We start from the raw sequence: 24,970 nt of genomic DNA, 5'->3' as shown, positions 1-24,970 counted from the left end.
TGCAGAGCCGCCTTATGCATATGAATCATCTTTTGCAATCTTTAAAAACCACCCCCCCCCCCCCACACACACAATACACAAGATAATTAAAAAAGTAAACATTTTTATGATTATAACATTTCTTTCTTAGAGATCACTATACATGGCATAATAAAATAAATTTAGACCATACATGTAGGTTATTTTACGCAACTAGGTCAGCTTTACAATAATAGAAGATAGTAATAAAAGTAACTGGTGTCGAACGGAGTTCTATACAGGGTGGGTTGGAAATTGTAGTACAACTGGGCAGGGGGTGATTCTATGTTAAAAAAGATGAAAATAGTTTGGTACATTTTCTCATCTCAGAGCTCCGTTTTCGAGAAAATCTACTTTAAAGTTTGTTCAACTTGGAAACGATTTAGTACAATTTACTGAAGCACCCGTCGCTTCATAAGTTAGTTAATCTTCGGAGGCACTTGTCGCCTCAAGTGCATCGGGAAGTACAGTGGGTGATCAAATTATTATGAACAGATGGAAAACTTACATATTTTATGTTTCCGATGTTATTATGTATTCCATAAAAGTGAAATAAAAAGTGAAAGCGTAATTCCGTAACAGCTTGCCTAATTAATAAAAAAATTCAAGTTTTACCGTAGCCTGGAAACTTACCAGATATGTACCCAATAGAAAATCTATGGGAATTATTAAAGCGTCCCATTGCATCAGAGATAATAACTAACAAGCAACAACTGATTGACAAAATTATATTCGTATGGCATGACAATCCAGAAATGCTAGAAAATTGCCGAAAAAATATGGAAAGCATGCCAAGACGTATTCAGGCAATTCTAGATGCCAAGGGCGGCGTGGACCAAATATTAACATTAATAGCATTCCCGTCGCGGCTTCGCCCGCTCTCATAAATAAAAACTTCGAGAATTTGAAGTAATAATTCATGTGGCGAGTAGGTAAGCTCATCTTATAGCCTGAACTCGCCAACTCTCTTGTGGAATGCCGCTCGCCATCTAGTGGGTGATTCTCAAACTACACTCCACCGGTGCAAGAGCGCTTGCGCGGCTGCAGCGGGAAGAGCGCATGCGCGACGTGGATTCACATATCATAAATCACTTTTTTAATAACATAATAACATTTTAATGAAAAATCGGTAAATTTTGTTATTGTTAAACCTTCCGGGGACCATGAAGATGATGTAGTTAAAAGTTGATAACGATTGGTTCAGTAGTTTTCACGGTTAGCGGTTCCAAACGAAAAAGGGGCTGTCCTTTTATATAGTAGTAGGATATGTGATTTAAATTATAAAAGGTGTAAAATATAGCAATATAATAATAATAAAAATATAACAGTAAGTTTTGCAATAAAAAGGGATACCATTTTAAGTGTATTTTCAATTTCATTCCCGATCAAACTTCAAATAAGTGGTAATTTCGAACTGTTCATAATAATATGATCAGCCACTGTACTATTAGCTTCAGACTGGATTAAACAAATAAAGTATTTCTTCAATTACAGCATTTCTTTGGGTAGTTCTCCGACAGAACCATTTCCAATGCCTTTCAGTGCACAAAAAATCTGGCTGCTTTCAAATTTTTTAATCTGCACGTTAAAAAAGCACGTACTATATATTGATGTATTGAAAAATATATTTTCTTTGCTTGACATAACGAAATAGGAAAAGGTTCAAATGTGCTACATTTTTACCTCTGACTATACACATTTTGCTTATTATTTAAATATTTTAAATGCAAAGATCCAACCAGTTTTACTTACTTCTAAGCGGTGCATGTCCATTTCTTAGGGGCGAGGACACCATCCTTTCGTTTCTCCTCTCGTTCCTCTCGTCCTCCCTTTTCTCGCGTCCTTCCAACTGTGCAATTCGCCTTAGCGCATCCGCGAGAGTAGCGCGAAGACAAACTATCTCGTCCCTCTGCGCCAAGGATTGCCTCTCGAGATCGGCCACTCGACCCAATAAGGATCCGGTCTCGCACTCCAGCATCTCGTCTGTAAAAGGAAATTCTCCTTTATATGCATGTCATGCAATAAACAGAAGGATATACTATTACACGATAAACCTTATGGAATTCTTTCGCGCTGTTAACGTTCAAAAGATATTTTATAATCTACAAAACTTCTGGCCTACGAATGTATGAGATTCTTCCACCATCACTGTTGATTGTATTTCAATTAACATGGTTCTGTTTTGAGGGTCAACAGGAACGACAGTAGCCAGTGCCGCTTTTAGCAACATTAGCACCCTGGGCAAGATTATCGTGGCGCCCATTCGGGGACTCAAAATTTTTAAGAAAAAAAAACAAGGCAATAATATGAAACGATGAACTAGGGACTCCGGGTTGCGGCGCCCCCTACAGATCCAGCGCCCTGGACGATTGCTCCCCCCCCCCCCCCAACGCCGGCACTGTCAGTAGCACATTCTGAAGGAGTAGTAGGGAAATAGGAAAAAGTAATTCACATTTTTCGGATACAGTAAAACTTGGATATATGCAACAAACATTGGGACCCAGGCGTTGCATATATCCAGTCGAGGTGTCGAATCTCGGGTTACACGCGACGAGCAGCCAAGCGTGAACGTAGAAAAGGACAGACAGTGGTGGAAAGAGAGAGGTCCGATGATCAAAGGAAAGAGCCGAAACGTATCGGTGTGACTAATACTAATTCAACTATAAAACTTTTTTATTTTTGACTTTTTTTTACTGAAACTTTTACTAACGCATTGGTGAAATTTTTCTGATTAAAATGATACCAAACACGATATAGTTTGAATTATAATTACTTGCTAAAATTGATGTTAAAAGTTGGCGAAAAGCAAAGGAGGATTGGAAATGAAAACCGGTTGCGGCGTCGACTCGGGTTTCAAACGTTGCATATATCCAAGCGAGGTGTCGATTCTGGGCATTTAAACGTTGCATATATCCAAGCGAGGTGTCGATTCTGGGCATTTAAACGTTGCATATATCCAAGCGAGGTGTCGATTCTGGGCATTTAATGTTGCATATATCCAAGCGAGGTGTCGATTCTGCGTCCGTACAAATCGTTTGTACCGTGCCGCGTTACCTATTCTACGTTCGTACACAACATGCGACGTGTTGCATGTTGCATGTTGCGTGTTTCATGTATCTTTGGTGTACGGCCTGCCTTATACATATGTAGTCAAATCATATCGTGTTTGGTACCATTTTAATCAGAAAAATCTCACAAGTGCATTAATAAAAGTTTCATTAAGAAAAAGTTAAAAATAAAAAAGTTTTATCGTTCAATTAGTATTAGTCACACCGATATTACGGTCGGATCATATTACACGGTTTCCTCGCCGAGCGGCTCGGTCTGGCTTAGGGGGATCCCCCCAAGTGGAGGGGATAGCGATGTTGCATATATCCAGACAAACTTCTGTTGCATATATCCAAGTTTTTCTGTATAATTCTGAGGATAATACATAATAATTATGATATTCATACTCAGGAGAAATATACAGAACGTTTCTTGGGAAAATTATAAAAAAATTCTTCTATACAAATGTATTTTTAATAAGATTTTAAAGACCAAATTGCAAAATCAACCTATGTACGATGCTGGCTAATTGTATAAAAAATATTTTGAAAACAGAATCATAAGAAAATATTGCTTCTTTGCCTTAAAATGTTTTAATCAAGAAATCGTAAAATTTGAACCTTTCTATGTCAACAGGACTGCAGGACTATTAGGAAGTTCAAGCTCCGTTAGATATACATAGTGACCAATTACATACAATGTAGAAATGTGAACGATTACTTTATAATTTAGTGCAATGCTTTATTCGAATTAAAATGGCACGTGCATTGATAGAAATTTATAAAATTATTAGGTATGTTGGTATGTGCTCGATACGTTTAATCCGTTTGATGCCATACGCGCTTTTTTTTCAACATTCAATCGAAGACAACGTCGCAGGGTATTAATTTCAACTGACTGCTGTTCGCCGTTCGTAAGTTGGCCGTCGGAGAAAATGTGCGTCTGATTGGTCGTGCCCCACCTTTGCTCAGACGGACTTGCAGCTGTAATGTATTATTGGTCGAAGCAGTTACATCTACTGACTAGGCTCGAGTAAAATAAAGAAATCGGCGGTGTGTGCGAAGGATCCCTCCTTTCCCCTGCGTCGACCGATAAAATTGCGTGACATTGCCCTACTACCAATTTTCCCGAGTCCAGCGGAGCTTCGGATCCGTAAACAAGGAAAGAGAATACGTATTACGCGAGAAAGCGAGATAGATGGATTACAAAAGGATGCCGCGAGGAAAACAAATCAGCATCCAGTAAAGAACAATTACATTTGGACTAATTTTTGTCTTATCTTAGAAAAGATAGTACCAATGGATTGTTGAGGTTCTTACGATTAAAATAAGTCCAAACACGATATAAATCGGTTTAATTTTACTTTAATTGGCTATTAATGATTGACTGGATCAATTTAAATTGATTAATAACAAAACTAGTCCGATTTACATCGTGTTTGGTTTTATTTTAATCAGAAAAATATCACAAATCTGTTGATAAAAGTTTCATAGCAAACAAATTAGAAATAAAAAAGTTTCATTATTGCATTAGTATTGTTTTACAGATATAGAGTGGATTGTTTTCGCTCCGTCCTCTTTCTCACTCGCTGTCCTTTTTTACGTTCGAAGCAGTCGGCAAACTTCAAACAATGTAGGAACTACTGTTGCGTGATGCAGGGTTTTAGCAATATTGGCGCCCCGGGCAAGATTATCGTGGCGCCCATTCAGGGGCTAAAAAACGCATTAGGGAAGATGTAGACATAAATGTCGCAGCATATATAGCATATATGTAATATTACATATAAAATGTAGATAGGGAAAGAAGACAATGAGAAAATATCGGTATATTCGCATACTAGGGACCCCTTACAGATCTAGCGCCCTGGACGATTGCCCGACCGCGCGCCCCCCTAACATCGGCCCTGGCGTGATGAGAAGTTTAAGAGCGGGACGGCACAGGGGCAAAGGGAGCACTTCGCACGCTTCTGTTTGCGGATCCATACGACGCAACAGCGAAACAATGTGTGCGATCATGAAATGTGCCCCACCAATTCTCTTACTCTCTTCATTTGGAAGTCACCGATATTTGTTCAGTTTGAATCGAAGCGTGCTGCTGTTGAACGGTAAGTACCAAATAACAAGCAATATTTAATTTTAATAGATATGTTATACATATATACTGTGCAGAGATGAGATGTTGCGGAGGCTAAGGAGTGCCTTCTTGGTCTGTCACGCACCCACACCATTTGACTTTGCGGTGTGCAAGCGACGGGCTTAGTAAGTACATATGTATGAGCGTTTCGACCAATAACGCGCGACGGTCTAGAATGCGTGTGCTGACTAGAAAACTCTGACCAATCATACCCGCATTCCTTAGCCTCTGCAACATCTCATCTCTACACAGTACATATAATATATGGGATGTGAGATAAGGGTGTTGGGCAGTATGGCAATCGGATCGAGTGAGGTGTGAGTAAAGAGTGTTTGGATCGAATGACAGTTCTTCGAAATGAGAATGCATGTGTCTACGAATCGGTGATCGAATGTGACCGTGTGTGAATTTAAGAAACCAAGAGCGTCGCGAGGGTGGAATGAAAAAGTTAGTTGTGCGTCAGCATCCACAGAGTACAGTTAAAAAGTAAGAAGTAAGGTTAGGAAAAAGTTGCACAGTGAAAATTGTGATTAAAAATTAATTTAATCATTAATGGTTGGTGGTTTGGTTGTGTGTAGTTCTGAAAACCACTCACCCCCAATTTTTTTTTAAACACAGTATTCTTACGTTTTTTTATACGCTGATTACGAATATCATAGTGAACAATTGGCAACTATTTGGCCATCGTAAGCCGGCTGGCACAGCTTTCACGAAATAATAACAAATTTTTTACACAACGTTATTATTTGCAAATTCTTGTGGCGGTGTCTTATCAAGAAATTAATATAATAAAATTATCCGGATGTTAGGATTTGCTATTTCGTGGTAGTACCGCTTCCGTTTGTGAGAAGCAGTTGTATTCACTGAGATAAACGTAAAAAACTATAATTTTTATTTTACCATGAAAATCAAGTAGTCGCCTTTCAGTATATTTGTTCAATATCATATATTCAAAACTTCGATGTAAACGTTAGCAGCTCGTCAACAAAGCGGCTTCGAGGTAACGATTAGCAGCTCGTCAACAAAGTTCGACAACATTCTTTTTTTTTCACTGTTTTTCATACTTCGACCTGAAAAATGACACATTCAATCGCTCGCTACGCAATCACGCGACGAGTGTGAGAGTCGAGTCGTCGACGAAACATTTATTGTTCAGAAAAATCTTTCCCCGAACTATGTATTTCCAGTCCCGCGGGCCAGTTTATCCTTTTTCTCAATCGGATCGGTTCGACAAAATTAGACCGAGACGAAACATAATGACTATATTTGTAATAAGCGTATAAAAAATGTAAGAATACTGAGTTTAAAAAAAATAGGGGGTGAATGCTTTTCGGAACTTTATCCACAAATGCGAACGGATTATTGTTTTTTTAATTAATAAAACTTTTTTTTCAGAAAAAGATGAGTGAAGAATCAACGAACAATCGTAAGTATAATTCCAAATTCAATGGAAAATGAATATACTGCATGATTCAAAAACATGCATGTAACATATATATTTATCTTTTTTCTTTCAGAAAACGCAATAACCATGATCCTGCAATTGCAGCAGCAGCTGCAGCAGTTGCAACAGCAGCAGCAGCAGCTACAGCAGCAGCAGGAACAGCTACAGGAGCAGCTGCAACAACAGCAGCAACAACAGCAGCAGGAGGAAGCTGATCTAATAAATGCGCAGCCGCAGCGCGGTAAGTATCATAGATCTTATCAAACAAATAATTAACCCATTTGCGTCATAAATAATAAAGAATGAATTCTATAATGCATGACCTATGTAACAGTTCAAATTTTACATTACAGAAAGAAGAACGGCTGTAGGGACGTGGCGGCACCCCTTCCGCGTGAGATGGCGACGCGGCGGCAGGGGCGGCCGCGATACGCACTATTATATAAATTTCAGATAAAAAGAAATAAATAAAAATAATTAAAAGCTAATATTCAGATTGTTCTCGTTTATTTAATTAACCGACTCAATTCAATTAGTATATTTTTTATTTTTTGTTCATGGTTATTACCTAACCAATAAAAACGGAAAAACCACCTTACGATATCCTACCAATTTTACTCCTTCCACTAAAAAGTGTGAAATAAAATAATTATTTATCAAAAAATACAACAGACTTCGAGATGCACTAAAAAGTATAAAATAAAAAAATTTTCTTTAAACAAAATATAAATTATTTTACACTTTTTAGCGCATTTTGAAGTCGGTTGTATTGTTTGTTAAAAATTATTTTATTTTATACTTTTTAGTGCAGCTCAAAATCGGTTATATTTCTTTGATAAAAATGATTTTATTTATACTGTATTATTAACTATCTTTTTTTTATATATTGTTTATTTATAATGAATTTTGTTCAATATAGTATAAACAATTACGCGTTTAAAATAGGTGTACCAAATGTTAGTATATGGGATATAACACTCACGCCATGCCTGCTCCGCTTCATCGATGGTGTCCATCGTGTCCGGCGTGGACATTGTGATTAACCCGTTGCGATGAACCCGACGTATTAATACGTTATTCAATTGAACTGATTAACGAGCACAAACAGAGCCAATGTACCGTCTCGAATCATGTCTCCTCGACCAACTAGCTTTTCCTTCAAAACACGACTGGAGCTCGTGAATGCTCCGTTGGACAGATCACTAATTAGCACACTCAATTCTTTTGTCTTGAAATTAATTTCTCCTTTCGATAATCTTCTCTGACGATCCTTCAATAAATTTTCTTCACTTCCTCATCGAAAGTGTTAATTTTCTCAGGATGTTTTTTCGGCTCGGCCGAAATCTTATTGATATTTTCTGATGCATTGTTTGCTAATTGTAAGTAATAAAAATTAACTAAGTATATTCTTGATATATTTCTATTTCATAGATAAATTGTTAAACATTGGTAATATGGAAATTCATAATCAGTGTTTTTCTGTGCTTGTGCAAATTTCAAAAAACCATTGTTCGTAATTAGCATTTATAAACTGAAATATTCTGCATATACACCCGTGTTCTAAAGTATTCGATCATCTTTGAGATGATCAAATCAGGCTTCCCCAAGAGAAATGGCGATGACCCGGGTTCCTGCGCACCCCCGAGCTCCCACCCCTCTCCATAGGCATTGCAGGGGAAAATAATGATGTGGCGTCATAGCCAGTGCGGGTAAATTGGTTACTTAAATTTTTATTTAATAGTATAAATGAATTTTTAATTTCAAAATTATATTAACTTTATTTAAAAATATGAGCCTTACAGTCAGAAAAAGAAATGAAGTAAATTGCTTTTAATTTAAAAATCATATTAAATAGTAGAAATATTAAGCTCCAAAAAGTTAAAATTAATATTTTTCTTTTTAATCAGATAATATCAAATCAAACCTAAATTTAATTTTTATGGATAAAAAACAAAAGTTGAACAATGAAGGTACATATTTTACTTCATGTCTGTTACACCCTTAATCAATTTTCCAAGTTTTGTCTATTATTTAATTTCAGTTAAGAAAGAATGGCATTTGGGGTGTGATGGAAACTGCGATTGGGACTTTGAGGGCCCCTGGGTTGATAAACTTGAATCAAAAATTGAAATTTATTCTAAATGAAATTTAATCTTAAAAGGGTAAAACAAATTAAATTCAATATTGTTTAACATATTGAACAGAAGGTTTAGAAGGAAGCTCTTTGGAAAATGAGGCCCAGGACTGTAGCCTCTCGTGGCCAAGTTTGATTGTAATAATTCTAACAAAGAATCGAAATATCGTTATAACATGTAAGAGTACCTACACCCGTTTGTGGTATTTTAATAAATGGAGTAGTACGTATATACAGGGTGTTAAAAAATTCCCTGAAGACCTCTACACCGTTGGATAGATCACGAAAAATCGAAGCGAATAGTTTTGTAGCCTTTTTCAATGGGATCAGTAGTTCAGCCACATTTCGTTGTTGAAAATTGAAAAATTGACCAATCAGCGCGCAGCTTGAGTGGCAAGACATGCTCCGCCGCACAGTGGGACAAAACGGCTTTCGGCGATCAAAATTCTATAACTTCGGTTCTATTGGAAATATTTTAGTGAAATTTTGGGAAGTTTTTGCCTACATTATGGTACTTAAGTTGTATCAATATAAGTCATATTGAACTACAGGGTGTCAAAATATTCACGTATAAAGTGTAACGCGTTCAATATCCTTCACTTGTTAGACATATTTTATGTCATTTAACAAAAATTTGACTCAAAACTGTTAATAACTACAATGAAAACGGATATAATAATTAAAAAATGACAAGACATGTGTTATTATAATATATTTATTTATATCTATTATGATCTATACCAAATCTTTCGTGAAAACAGTTTCGACAATTATGAAAATTTATTATGGCATATTGCAAGGACGAAATAAAGTTTTGGATGACGAATATACACGTGTTAACTGGTTAACAATCGTATCTGGTACTGTTTTTCTATCATCGTGCGCAGCGGCCAAGATGGGTGTAATTTCATTCAATCGCCATTTTCTTGAAAAAGTGCAAAAACGTGCACCCAATTTTTTCAGATTCTGATAGAGGGAGGTTCACACTTTCCTGTAGTAATAATTAAACATTCGGCAAGTGCCGGCATTTTTTTAAAATCAAACTCAAAGTTGAGATTTTAGTTAAATGTACTTTGTTTCAATCAGATCCTATTATTTAAAAAGTTGTTAACATCTTAACATACTTTATGCACTGAATAGAATCTATACTAATCTAGTAAACATTATAATTCATTTGAATTTTATCTTTCCGAGTAAAATTCATTAGAATCGTACATTGAAGTTACGGGTAATATCATCAGCGTTTCGTTCTGACGAATTTCTACCGACTTTGAGTCAAAAATATGAAAAAACGGATTACACTACGTTAAACTACAGTTTATTCTCTATCGATGTACGCAAATAGTTTTTTAATTCTCGAATTCACGAAAATCGGCTTTTGATCGCCGAAAGCCGTTTTGTCCCACTGTACGGTGTAGAGGTCTTTAGGGAATTTTTTAACACCTTATGTACGGTGAATAATTAACCCTGCTAATATTGTAATATTAATGTATTATAAAATAGTTTAATGTAAATAATCCGTTTTCATAGAGAAACAAAGTTAATTGATTATCCGAATAGCGCAGTGTGTGCCACGATTGCTTCGGATATCTGAGGTTCTTCTCTACTATACCGCCAGAACACATCCATATATGAAAAGAAAAATGAAAGTTTAATTTGATAGAAACTTCACGGTAGAGTGCCTATGCGTGGCACAATGCTCTACAAGCATAAGCCGATTCCTTTGCTTCTATGATCTTGGATACTGTTGAATAAATGCCGTTCATTTCAAGGTTCTTCTAACAATTAGTATGAGACGACTCTACTTATTAAAATTACACCAAGATTCGTATTTTATTTTTTTACATTTTATAAAATCGATGTAAAATTAAGAAAAAATTAATATATATTCTACGAATAGGGAGTAAAATAAAGTATTTTTAACCTAATATATAAACGGCTTTTGTCTTGAACACAGAATGTCTAATTAATGTTATATGAATGATCAATACTGAAATTACAATATTTATTAAAATATTGTTGCGATTAGGGTAACGAAATTGTCATAAAAATTTATTACATAAAACGTAACTATTTAAATATTTTTAATGAAAACGTAGGCATTAAAAAGAAGTTTTGTTATCTTTCTGATTTTTAAAAATAATATCATATTTATAATCATTAGCTTGCAAATGTTTATAACAAATATATATTTGTATAAAAAATTAAACCTGGGTGAATATTTGTTTTATCATTAGACAGTTCTAAAAATATATTTCATATTTTGTATAATGCATATTTTACGTAGTGTATATTTAGTTCATGTTGTATATTTCTTGTAAATTTCATGCATATTCAGAATTGGGTCATGAAACAATTGACAAATAAATTATTCATTACTTTCTGGAGTTTATTTCTGGTCTTCCGCTTCATAAATATGTAGAGGAAGTATAGCATACTTGGAATACTGTTGGTAATTTGAAGTACCAAAGTATCTACAAAATTACAAACCTTAGCTAATTCGTATTACTACAAATAACAAGGGCGAATGACCTATTAACCAATTCCATTAATTGCATAACATTGGCCTGGCCCCCCTAAAAATCTGGAATGGTTTCACCACAAAAATGTGGACTTTCACCATTCTAAAATTTCAAAGTTTACAAATTTTTAAATATCAACATTTCTAAATTTCTAAAAGATCTAACCCAACAAAGAAAACAAGGTTCTATTTATGCCAATGCATCTATAGATTTACCATAATTTTTACCTTTCCAATAAAGTGTGTCGAAACTGTAGAGTGAATCATTTAATTGACGTGAAATTTTAGCTTTTAATGTCGTGTTGATAATTCGAAACACCGAATGATACCTACTTACTGAGAAAGGGGTATACCCCTTCTGCAATGTGGATGCAGTGTTTCATGTGTGAAATACAGGTACACTGTGAAAGTGCTGATTATGACCCCGGAAGTTAAGTACTCTTGCGACTACTCTAATCGTAAGTAAATTATAAGACTTAAAACTGATATTTACCTACGATGAATATTCCTATACTGTGCTGTGATTTTTATGCCTGATAAGATTATAAGAGAAAATAATTGTATTATCTACTTGTTTTTATAATTTTATAAAACGAAGGTAAGTTGCTATTTCAAATTACCTGCATGATAACAGAATCAACTTAATGTTATTATTTAATTACACTAATTCAAATACTTTTTGTTTTTCATCATTAATGTGAGTATGAAATATACAGAGATAAAATTTTAGATCTTTTTTTAATTAAAAATTTATTTTTTAAAGATTATTTTAAAGAATTTGTTCCAATAAATATTTTAAATTAATTTTTTATTCATTTTAAACAAAGTGGTATTTCAAATATATGTACTGCATTTCTTTCACGATATATTCCGCATAAAAATGCAAGATTTCATGCATTTTCTAAAATTGGTAATGTTCTAAATAATGCAGCTATCGAAGGACCAAACGAAATTGTGGGACGAATATTGGCAAAAGTATAAATATATTTTCCGCAGATAAATTAATTGATAACGGTTTCAATTTACTGCTGACAATATAGAAAAACTTACAATTTCATATTTCCATACAAATACTAATAAATAGTAAATAGCAGCCACAGAGTGATTCTTTTTGTATTATGTCATAGTTCTATTTAAAAAAAAATCATCATCACATCTAAAATAATAACATAACAAAAATTCGTTTTCGTTAAAACATATTTTTACAAAAAGCTATATAATATTCATACAAACAATTTTTTGTATTATTGATAGTTATGTAATTACGGGAATCTAACACTTTAATGAAGACATATTGTATACATTTCGCGTATATTTCAAGCTGTTCGAGCCAAGGTTCGAGCGAGCTTATCATGATAGCACATGCTTCGCAAAAATTCCCCCTGCTCCGAAATGACTCTGTAGGCTTCGAAGATACACAGACGGCTTCCGTATTAATGGGCTTACATAAGTGATAACTTTTTGATATTTATAGCTAAAGAAAATAAAGGATAAAGTATAACAATACAGTGGCTCAAAATAGTATTCGGACACTCTTTAGAACAGAATACCTCATTTAAAATTGGACCAAATAACTTGAGGTTTTTTGAGAAGTTATACAAATTAATTTACTAAGATACGTGCTTTTGTCGTTTTAAAAAATTACAATTTGTTGAAATCGTGAAAGAAAATAGTGAAGGGTAATTTTTCAACTTTTTTACGTGAGCCAATAATGAAAATTTAAAATGTGTCTTTCGTAGATTGAAATAAGTTATGTGTGTGCTGAAAATTTCATCGAGATCGGTCAACGCGTTTAAAAGTTACAAGTAATTAACATTTCCAAAAATCGCGACTTTTCATCTAAGAACGGAACTAGTCACGTTTTAAATGAGGTATTCTATTTTAAAGAGTGTCCGAATACTATTTACTTTGAGCCACTGTACCATTGCATCGAACTTTATCGAATTGCAATCTGCAATAAATTCTGTTAAAAGTTATATATATACTGAAGTTTCTAAAAGTGTATATCAGAAACAATAGGTATACAAGATAATTACAATTGTATGTAAATTCATTACTGACGTGAAATTGTTTAACGACCCATTTCTCATAATTATACTACACCATAAAATGGTAAAAGTAAGCTGTGATATTCACTTCAATAAATTAAGGTGAAAGCAATAATTACATGAAAAAAATGCGCACATTATTCACTCTAGTAAATTCATTTTACAATTTTAGTTTTTAATCTATACATACAACAAATAAGTTAAGAAATGTAGCATTAACAGCATTACATAATTTGAACGAAAAAGATTCAATACCGACTAATCCCATGGCGATACCATGGGGGTACTTCATACCCACCATGTTAATTTCGAGAATTTCCCCTAATGTGTAGGTTAAAACAAAGTTATCGATATTGCACGATTTTCCTTTACAAGTATCTATTTATCTATTATAATACGAAAGCCTTTTTTTAAATCACTTCTCTTCCTAAGATATTTAAATTAGAGAAATAGGACCCATACTGTTGGATAGCCCTAAACGAGTAGACCACAGTAACAATTTGAAATGTTTAATTTGGTACCCTGGATCTTGTCTAATCACTAAATAAATTTATTAAAATGTTGCAAGATTTTCGAAACCCTATATTTGGATATACTAGTATTGATATATTTGAACGATGTAAAGTACCCCTCCTTCCTGGCAGTCTAAAAAAAAAACGATTGACCAATTATACACTTGAATTTCAATCACACGTTTCAGTTGCTCAAGCGAATCGATACCCCTCATCAATTATCCGCAATTTGTTAAACAAAAGATCGTAAGTACCATTGATCAATTTTAACCAATTAACAGAGTGCAATTAGTAGAAAGGACTCAGACTTCTTTAACGACTGTAATACAACGACGCGAGATAGAGAGAACGATAGTTGACATCGTTTCTGGAAACTGGCTAGGAGGAGAATGAAAGGCGAATTAATGAAAGTGAAACGTGCACGCAGCCGTTACAAATCGCGATAACCAATTCCTACGAAGCACACCATGTAACCCCGTTTCATGGTCGTAACACTAGGCCAGTGTTTCTTACGAACGAAAAATTAAAAAAAAATCCTGCTGGTCGATTTGATCCTAATGTTTTTATGGTCGAAATATTTTTTCTAAAAAATTGTTTGTTTATTCATTAATCACCGCGTAATTAGTCCGTAATGCGTAATTAAATCCGCATTAATTAATTTAACTCCTTGTATTTTCCAAAAAATTTTACATGGGACATATTTGTCTTACTAGCCTTTAAGTCCGGTGAATAGGAAAATAAATTTTGGAAAAGACAAATTTGTATATTTTTTTTATTAAAAACAGTATATTCCCATAAAGTGCTCTCTTCATATGCACCAATGATTATTTTTGTGATTGTTTGCATATTATACATTTTCATATTATTGCTTTCATTATAATTTATTAAATCACTATAGTTACGACTAATTAGTTCATATTCATAAACTTTATTTTAGTTATAGCCATCATTCGATTTACGTGGAAAAAATTATGAGACTTATGTGGTGTACTGTTTTTGTCTTGGAGTGTACAAGCACAATATCAGCGTTACGTAAGTATATGTATCTTCTAAAGATACAAGAAAGCGTTTAACATTCCTTTTCTTTCCTTCGTAAAGATAACCACATCGGATAGAGACGTAATTACAATTTCGGCCTAGAAAATCTTGGAAGCATTAACATAGTTATGTACATATTTCCATGGTTGGGAACCTTGGAGGACTTTTACAAAAATGATATGAAAAATAAGATACAATCCTAAAGAAATAAAAAATTCGTGGGATAGATATTTTAAATTTAAAAGTGAGAGATTTTATTCGAAAATTTGAAATATTCCAGAAGGTACATTTTCCTATATCTTTTATGTAAAATATTCCAAAGATTCGATCTGTAGGAAAATATACAGACTACCAAATCTATTACAAATCAATATCTTCGAACCTATGGTTAGTACTAGGTTCTAGTAGTTAAAAAATACTTTTTTAAACATTGAACAAAGAGGCCTTTTTTTTATCAAACGTACAAAAAATGTAGTCTTACTCCAAGTATAAGGAACACAGTATAAACAATTTCTTACAAAAATGTTGGTTCTTTTTTGTTACTATGTAAATTTTTATAATAAAAAATTTTTTTAATTGTAATCAGCAACTTTTTTCTAAAAACTTTTCTTATAATGATAGTTGTTGAGATAGCATTTCTCAGCTGCAACTTTAAAGGGTCGTTTCACCCCTTAAATTTGCTGTTGGGCAGCTACTAAAAGGGGGTCCCTTTTTTTACTTGCCCAATATATCTACAAAGTTTTATCAAAATCGAAGATGGACACTGTGGTATATTTTCTTGTAAGAGACCATCAGTAAGATTGAACATTTTCTTTTTCCTATTTTTATAAAATATTTATAAAGTTTCATAAAAATATTTTTCTTTTTATTAATATCTCTAATAGAGATTCTAAATGAGTAAACTTACTTTGCCACGTTTCGTCTAATTCATTACGAAATTAGTTTTTGGTCTCAACTCCTAACGAATTTTAATAACGTGAATCCTAAATAAATACTGCACTTCGTTTTCTCAACGGGATTATGCTAATACTCTTTATCAAAGAGCCTATAAATATCTCAATCGATTAAAATACAGTTTACCACCTATGAGAAAGAAGCAACACACATGAATTGCCTCGATGGACATTAACCCTTGAAACGTTGAGAGGCGGGGGTGGAGGACTCGTCGAGTCCGGTTAATCCAGCTCGTCGGGTTAGAAAATATTGAAAGCATGTTATTTTTCCCACGTAGGGTATTTTCAAAATATTTAGTTATTTTCATTTATATCTTCGAGTATATATTGAAAAGATAACTGGTTTAATAAAAAATTTTATTTTAAAGAAGGTATTAGAAATGAATAATTATTTACGTATAAGACTTCGTTTTTCGTGGTTTAAGAATTTGATTTATCTTTCACGATTAATAAAAAAGAAGATTTGAAAATAGAATTAAAAATACGTCTTGCGGAGGAATGACCAGGTATTGAAGTTAATTATCTTTAAAACAATTGTTTTTTGACATGTTTACAACATGTTATACAACAAACGGAATATTCTACAAAATATTAATATTTAATTAACAATTACTATTTTATCTTGATAAGTTCAACTTATAAAAAGTCCGATTAATTGTATGACTTCAGGATTAGCTATGTATTATAACAATTAAATAGTTTCTGTATTATTGTTAATTGTAGACTGTAATGAAACACACTACACTCTTTTTATTTATTGTATAAGTATAATTCTTTAAAATACAGAGTAGAACGTTCAAAACTATGCTGGTGTCTAAATATTTTTATGATTGGCAGTATGTAATTTATGTATGCAAATATTGACACAAAAATTCACTGCTTTATTAAAAAAAATATATACAAAAATGTAGAACAGGGTAGATAGACAACATCTAAACAACACGCGTTTCGAAAGTTGATATTCCAATTTTCAATTGCTTATATCTCCGAACTCAGAGATTGTGTCAATGTGGTACCATGCCATCGCGCTTATTCACACCCACGCCACGGTTCGAACGTAATCAGTAGGGATGGCGTGCATAATCACTAACACTGATTTATCATAGTGACCGCAAAATCACCATCATAACCGTGATTCAACTTCGTTCCTGACCGTGATTGTAATTTTTCTTTATTTTGTGTAATTGCTCACTGTGATCGTAATCCTTGATCTTGATTGAATTCAATATAGCTATAAATTAAAAATTTGTATTCCGTTTTCTTTGCTGTAATCTTAGACAATTCGGAATTGTCTAAAGTTTAGATCATGTACATCGTGTAAGAGTATAACGCGTGAAACGAACAGGTATGCTCTCCATCGATCAGAAGCGATCACGAAGGATCACGAATCACTGTGAAAAATCACCGTGATCGGGAACGAACAAGTGATTTATGAGTAGCAGTTCACGCTATGTCTGGTAATCAGTAGCCAATATTCTCGCGGTTCAACCGCACTCTACACGCGCTCTAATTGGACAGTATTTTTCGGTAAAAATTTAAAAAATGAATCTTTAGCCAACATTTCGGCAAAAGAAAAAGTTATTTAGAATCCTCTCAGCAATTACATATTCAAAAGATTAACACTCTTTCTGGGTCACCCTGTATATTTCCAAAATTCAATGCCAATGTGTGGAAATAGAAGGAGGATATGTGGAACATTTTCTCGAAATGCCGAGAAGCTAATAATAATTCTATCACGATGCTAACATAAAAGAATGATAATATCACGGTGACAGTTGATTTTTCGACCTATGTTTACTAAAACTTTTTGATCAGAATACCTTACATGAATATTGAATAGCTTTTTTTTAGCACCTTGTACACTCGCTATTAAATCAGGCTTCCTCGAGAGAAAGGGTAATGTCCCTTTCCCGAGTTTCTCCCTTCTCCTTAGGCATCCCCGGGGAAAATGACAATCTAGTGAAAGGGGCCCCATGTATGTATGTACAGGTTTGTGGCTGCCAAATGTACTCGCACATAAATGTTTACGCGGAAAAATTTGAATGAATATTTACTTTACAATAATTAAAAATTGTAATATTTTTTTGTAAAGTAGGTACTTTTAATATTAACCCTTAGCTGGCACTGTGGGGTATGAGACGACCTCAGCTAATTCAGCTTTTTTTCTTTTTGGTTAAAATTCGTCCCTTCAACTCTGCAAATAAATATCTTTTTTGAAACTACGACTTTTGTATTATTCTTTTCCTTAAAATATTCAATCTCAAGAGTATCCAGCTAAAATTTTAGCTCTTTATATGAAAATTTGAAAAAATTATGAATTTTTTTGTGGAAACTGTCATTTTTTCGATTTTTCTACGCTTTACAATTTTTCTTTTCTATTCAGTATTTAATTTTACGAAAATTAGCTATGAAATATGTTAAAATAACTTTCAAAGATTATCTAGGAATTTTTCCAAGTTAAAATAATGAATAGCTTCTTCGCAGGAAATATTTTAGTGTTTGGGGTCTTAAACGTCCCAGTGTGCAGCCATGTTATTCTGGTGAAATGTGCCAGCTAAAAGTTAATATTGCTGGAATTAGAATCATGTACATTTTTGTTTTAGTGATAATGCGACCTTGATAATTGAATAATTATATTCAATTTGATATAGTAACTGGAATAGTCTAAGTTTCTAATGATAATAATGCATGTCAAGTTTAACATGATTTGTAATTTTTATTTATTTAATATACTCATGTAAAAATTTGTAAAGAATTCAGACCGTGGCACCATACTCACTACTAATTATACTATTTCGGAGTTCGTTCTAAGCTTTCTCTTTCTTTCAAATTAAAACAGAGTGGCGATAATATTCATATACATATAAATGAATTTATTTAGGACACTGACCTTTATAATGTATATCAAATTCACTGAAATCGGTGATAGATATGCCATATTTAAAAATAAAATTAAGTTTTTAAAAATCTGTTGATTCACTGAAATTTGTCATTTAAGAAAATACAATTCGTTATCAATGAAGCCGTTTCGACGCTTATGTCAACCAGATAATATCTTTTGATGTGTCATCAAATACTGTTATATTCGTATTCAATTTATCCACGTCGTAGTACACATTCCGAAAACCGATAAAATCATGCGAAATAACGAGATCATTGAAGTTGTTTCATTACTCCTTATCATTTTGTACAAGAAAATACAAAGAGTTATTTAAAAATAAAGAGAAGGTAAATATCGACAAGTGTATGTGCTGGTACCACTGCGCAATAATGAAATTCAAATATTTTTTAAACTAATAATTTCCTTGGATAAATAGTCAAGCCTAGGTAACTCATAATGGAATACACCTACTGATTCATCAGAAGATATATGATTTCATGTGAAAAAAAATTTGACCTTCATATATCTTTTATACGTCTACCTACAAAAAAGCTAGTTACTCTCAATTATGATGTCCTTGAAACCATTCTACTTCTATTTAAAGTTATTTTCGGTACCATTGACAGTGATGAAATATTCACCATTTCTATTTTAGAATGGGACATCCTGTACATATCTACTTATAAATAACACTGATCATTGATAAGTTTTCAATCAATTGGAGCAAATCAATGAGAAACTTAATAACGATAAATTTTAATAAATAATAAAGGTTTTTAATCAAATTTAATTTATAAAACCATATATTAATCCTTGGAAGGGGTTTTATGCTTCATTTTAAATTATTTCTTTAAATATTACTTATATTTCTTTCATATTTCCTTAAATATTATTTATATTTCTTTAATATTTCTTTAAATATTATTTATATTTCTTTAATATTCCTTTAAATATTATTTTAAATATGAAATTCATTTAACAACTTTCAGCTCCTAACTAAAAATCCAAATAGATTCCGGAAGTATGGAACCAGCTTATTTAAAATAAGTCACCTGATTCTATTAAAAATTGATGCTATTTGCAATTTTCTGCTGAAAACTCTAAACAGCATAAAAATAATATCGGTATATTTTTAAATGTTTTAAGCACTGAACCTGAATCCAGTTGTATATTTTGTTTGATAATGAAACAGGTAGAGGCAAGGCTTCCAAAATTTGCACAAGCATCGAAACGAGAAGAGGTGCTTAAAATTCAACACCTTTGTTCCCTAAAATCACAATGTAAAGCAATTTTCGTCACCTATAAATCGCCGTTCAAACATCGCGTCCGAACTTAACACCGCTTGTTCATTTAGAAGAGAACAAAAATAAAATATAACGAAAACAGAATTTAAACTGTTTGAAATTTCACCGATCCACCCACGTTCACTGTATCTTCTTTAAAAAAAATATTCACTCCGATTTCAGAAGGCGTGCACACGTCGCGAACCGCTGTCAAGGTGAGAGTGAAGAATAAACAAATTGCCGAATTGGCACGATGTCGTCGTTTTGAACGACGTGTCAGCTCGAAGATGGGAGAAAAAAATTCGCGTACCAACAAACCCGTGACGATTTCGTTTGCGACACTGTTTCGAAAGAGTCGGTTCGATCGGTTCGCGGATCTACGCTTTTCCACGAGTTTTCCCTCGGCTGATGGAAGGACGCGAAAGCCGACGCGATGGTTCGACCGTGAGAGCGTGTAACACGTGTGTCTCTCGAGCGGGCGCCCCAACGATACTGTCAGCTCGAGGTACAGCTGCTTAGGCGCGATCAATACGTTCTAGATACTCCAGATGATCCAGATGATACTCCACTACGCTACGAGAACCATTGACTGGGGTCACGAGCGTTGCTACACACGCATGAAAAACACGTATTCTTTATACGTTTTTTTCTTCTTTTTTTTACAAATATTTTTCCCATGTAAAACTACATTTCTGGGTCAAACGAAAAATGATTTTAATATGAAATAAAAATACTTTTAGAAAAAAACATGCTTCATAGGAATAATTATTTTTCCTCGGGTGTATTTCGGAAAGCGACAACCCTCCGATTTTTCTGAAATTTTTGCCAAAGCTTTTCATTGATTAGAGAAGAAAGTCGCTAAAAGGATTTTTGGCGACAAACCCTGGTTTGCTCCCCAGGCCCCTTCAAAGTTTTGACAGTTCTTACTAAATATCTCCGAAAATATTGATTTTAGAGAAAAAAGTTTCAAACAAAAAATGAAGCTCATAAAATTCTCTACAAAAAAGGTTATACACATTTTTTACGCAAACCTATTATTTTGACTGTTATGTAAACAAATAGTAATTTCTACATTATCGTTGATATCATTCCCTACCTTACCGACACAGCGCAGTATAATTGGCGATCTGTTCCGAACACAATCCGCACATTCCGGCAACGGTTTCATGAAATAATAATAAATTAATTATAAAAATATGTGTAAACGAAAGCGTTACCGGCCGCCGGATTTAAATATCTAGCCCAACCTAACTTAAATATAACAATAATAATTATACGTACATGTACATCTGAGGAAAGAATACTATTATTATTCATAACAGCCAAAATAATAGGTTTTCGTAAAAAATGTGTATATCCTTTTTTGTAGAGCATTTTATGAGCTTCATTTTTTGTTTGAAACTTTTTTCTTCAAAATCAATATTTTCGGAGATATTTAGTAATAACTGTCAAAACTTTGAAGGGAACTGGGGGGCAAACGAGGCTTTGTCGCCAAAAATCCTTTTAGGGACTTTCTTCTCTAATCAAAGATAAGCTTTGGCAAAAATTTCAGAAAAATCGAAGGGTTGTCGCTTTTGGAACTTTATCCAATATTTTTAATATGAAATAAAAATACTTGGAGAAATTACCATGCGTCATAGGAATAATTATTTTTCCTTAATTGGAAATTTCAAACGACTGATAATTTTAACAGATCACTAGTTTTAAAATTCACATCGATGGCAAGCACAGTAGCGGACAAAAGAAAGTTTAAAATAGGCACTTGTGTATACGAATGTTTATGACTTTTATACTAAGTGTATTCTAGGCTATCCATCACCATGTACGATATACATGTGTGTATGTATTATAGATATCTGTTGACTATATTTATTTGCATGATACGTAAATAATCCATTTGGTTCGACGCGTGCAGCAAATGCACTGCATTTTTATGCATGCGTTAATTTTACTCATTATCTGAGTTTTTATTTATGTCGATGAACGCCTGATAGAAGATTTATGAATATTAAATAGTTAATAGTTTGAAGCAGAGAAAGTTGTATTAACGTTCAAAGAAACTGCAAACAAATATGAAACTTCAATTAAAGGAGCTATAAAGATGTATGATAAATGGTAAAAATATGTTACAGATAATAATTTAATCAGTTCTGGCAGACAAAGGAAAACTTCAAAGGCGAATGATAATACGCGAAATAAAGAAAGATTTCTCATAGACTTTCTTAATAATTATATTAAAAAATTTAGTTAACAATATGTCACAAGTAGATAAAAGTTACACTGGCGATGGATCAAGTCGCTCAGAAATTTTGAAATGATGAAATTTAAGAGTTCTGGAATTGTTGACTTCTGAAATATTCTAGGAATTTTCTAAATATTCTAGGAGTTTTGAAATCCTGGAATTTTAGGATGGCGAGGGGGCCAGTCGATATTTTCAGAGTGGCCAAATCCAGCCTGGCACTTATCAAATTACGTTAATGACAAACTGAGATGATAATATAAATCCCCAATTGTTATTTATATATTTATTATAATGTTTAAAACAATATGATTTGATAACAGGACTCAGCATTAACAAAATAAACTTTCATTTTAATAAAAATGTTTTGATGTTTGTTACTTTATTTTAATTAATATTACGTACTAAATAAGATATTTTATTACTTGTTATTGTATTTGAAATTTAGCTACCTACTTCTTATTTGATTTTAGAAAAGAATAGAAAAGTTTTTTTATCGTACTGCTATTTCAAAACTATAGCCTTTCAACAATGTACATATGTCATTGGCAGCGTTTACTTTTATCGCTATGTTTACATTCTGACGTCTTACGATTAGTCTAGTCATATTCTTCTCCGAATAAGTTAATTTTAAATAATTAACTTTTAGTATTATTTTATTCAAAATAATAAAATGTAATTTATGCAGATTTTTTTAGTTATAAACAGAATACCTTTTTTAAAATTGGATCAAATCACTTCGTATGTGCACAGTGTATACGTTAAGGTTTGTTTTATTTTAAATCTTTTGTAATCTTTGTCCTATTTGAGGTAGGGTAAGGTTGCTCAAGTCGTATCTGTGCCTAAGTGGTACCTTTTGAATTTTTAATTTAATACGACGACAACTGCGCATGTAACGGCATCTATATATACAACAAAAGAAGTAGTCAAAAAAAGTACCGACATTAAAAAAAAAAAAGAAAACCAATAAAACTGACACTGATTGGTTTTGAGGTATTTGTGCAGAAGACCGGGAGGAAAATATGATTCGATGCTTGAAATGTAAAGCATGGGTGCATGATCTATGCGCTGGAGTTAACAAAAAAATAAAGAAATATGTGTGTGATATTTGTACTAACTGAATATATAACATATGCAATAGGCATTAAAAAAAAAAAGTATTAAAATTTCGATCAAATAATAATATAGTAATAGCCCAGGAATAGGCTTTAATTATTATTTTTGCTTATAGGTGGTACCACTTAAGAAACCAGTTTCCTAAGTGGTACCGCTATAAGTTTTTAAATATTTAGTTTTTGAAATTTATTATAATAAATAATATCAATGTTTACACAAGTTTTGAATAACACATATAATTCTTATTTATTTGATAAATCTTAACATTTATACGAGTTTTTTCTTAAGGGGTACGACTTGAGCATCCTTACCCTAATTACAAACACCATGTAGGGGCGTATTGTGGACATCTGCATTTACCCAATAGTATCTTTATTTCTTTTCAATAGTATCTTCTTTCCTTTTCTTTCTTTTACTAACATTTACTTTACATATTACCTAAATTTTTCTATGTTTCGACCTATATATTTTTGGTAATTGACATATATGTACTTTCTTATGTATCATTAAATTGAATTCAATTCTTATGCAGCCTCGATAGCATATTGTATAACATTTCTAGGCTAATATACATTTTTAAAAACTGTTTGACATTCTATTATGTTATACAATACTTAATCAAAAAATTTTAACCCTCCTGTCTCATTCGGATTAAATAGACTCGTAATGAAGATCCAATATTTAATAACATCTTAAAAGAACATTCTATTTATATATTTATTTACTGATTATTATTAATTAAAGGTAAGTACTTGCGAAATATATTCGTCGAGTCAAATATTATTTAGCTCTGTATCTTTTCGATGCATTATTATGTGAACCAAATGATACGAATTCAATAAAAATTTGAAAGGTATTCAAGGGTTACCACAGCCTAATATTCGAATTTCATAATTATTTAATACACAGTTTGCATGTTACGAAGAAATTAAAATTTCATTTAGGTACATTAGCTTACGTAATCTTTCAAAAATATAATTTTATAATAAATTCAAACATCTTATTCTCTATGTAATTTATTTAAAATTATCTACAATTTTTTATGGTTAAACACAACATTTCTAGAAAGCTATTTTAACTACAAATTTTTCTACATGACGTCTATAATAAATGTTACGAAAATTTTTTCTCTTTTATGTGGAACATCCATCGCGTAAGTGCAAGCTGAACGATCGCAATCATTTCCTGTGATGAGATTATATACGTCCGATTTACCCTTTAGGATCGTCCTCGATAAACGAATCACATCCTGGATATTGGGCACACCCTAGCAATTCTTTGAAATCGTTTGTCCTATATCGTACGAGTTGTTCTACTAACATTATTTCTGTTATGTCATCCTCCGGCACGATTCCAGCGGATGAAACAATCCGCAAAATAAGGCCAAGCCAAGTGGAACTGAAGCTCTTCGCCAACTGACCCCTGCACCTACTACTAAATCATAGATTTTTAAGAAGCTCCATTATCTTATATTAACTAAAAGGAGTTAACAAGTGTAACATTCCAATTTTCACTTTCTCTTTGTGCAGAGGGAGATAAACACACTCTAAGCTAACAAAAAGTATTTAATTTTTAATTTTCTTTTTATAGCTACCTTCTTAA

The 24,970-nt window shown here is 32.8% G+C and overlaps 2 protein-coding genes across 16 annotated transcripts in view; one reads left to right on the top strand and one right to left on the bottom strand.

Annotated features, from left to right (window-relative positions):
* LOC114875761 (echinoderm microtubule-associated protein-like 2) overlaps window positions 1–24,970 on the bottom strand; it is a 113,225-nt gene that overhangs the window by 40,505 nt on the left and 47,750 nt on the right. For 7 of the 11 annotated variants that reach the window (XM_046286637.1, XM_046286642.1, XM_046286645.1 and 4 more), the window contains exons 1-3: window positions 20,030–20,508; window positions 7,626–8,016; window positions 1,771–2,001 (exon numbers count right to left, since the gene is read on the bottom strand). In XM_046286637.1, coding sequence (XP_046142593.1) covers window positions 1,771–2,001; window positions 7,626–7,677 — 283 coding nt within the window. In that variant the 5' untranslated portion in view covers window positions 7,678–8,016; window positions 20,030–20,508. Of the gene's footprint in view, window positions 1–1,770; window positions 2,002–7,625; window positions 8,017–19,988; window positions 20,005–20,029; window positions 20,509–24,970 lie in introns of those variants that run through there. The other 4 variants (XM_046286640.1, XM_046286641.1, XM_029186415.2 and 1 more) reach the window with 3 other exon arrangements.
* Window positions 5,064–7,131, top strand: LOC114875762 (ataxin-8-like). Of its 5 annotated transcripts, none has more exons than XM_029186425.2 (4): window positions 5,064–5,170; window positions 6,595–6,625; window positions 6,717–6,884; window positions 6,997–7,131. In XM_029186425.2, the coding sequence occupies exons 2-4, from the start codon at window positions 6,601–6,603 to the stop codon at window positions 7,098–7,100; spliced, it is 297 nt and encodes a 98-aa protein (XP_029042258.2). In that variant the 5' UTR covers window positions 5,064–5,170; window positions 6,595–6,600; the 3' UTR covers window positions 7,101–7,131. The 5 variants fall into 5 exon arrangements, with proteins under 5 accessions (XP_029042258.2, XP_029042260.2, XP_046142611.1 ...); XM_029186427.2 differs by lacking the exon at window positions 5,064–5,170 and adding an exon at window positions 5,247–5,324; XM_046286655.1 differs by lacking the exon at window positions 5,064–5,170 and adding an exon at window positions 5,381–5,450.

This window comes from Osmia bicornis, chromosome 8 (genome assembly GCF_907164935.1).
Source record: "Osmia bicornis bicornis chromosome 8, iOsmBic2.1, whole genome shotgun sequence".
Lineage (NCBI taxonomy): Eukaryota > Metazoa > Arthropoda > Insecta > Hymenoptera > Megachilidae > Osmia > Osmia bicornis.
This window is presented reverse-complemented; position numbering and strand designations above follow the sequence as displayed.

What these genes read in the sequence shown, in the direction of transcription:
- LOC114875762 (XM_029186424.2), top strand. An exon ending in TGAAGAATCAACGAACAATC is followed by an intron (nt 6,626 to 6,716) that starts GTAAGTATAATT and finishes TTTTTCTTTCAG; the next exon opens with AAAACGCAATAACCATGATC. An exon ending in AAATGCGCAGCCGCAGCGCG is followed by an intron (nt 6,885 to 6,996) that starts GTAAGTATCATA and finishes TTTACATTACAG; the next exon opens with AAAGAAGAACGGCTGTAGGG.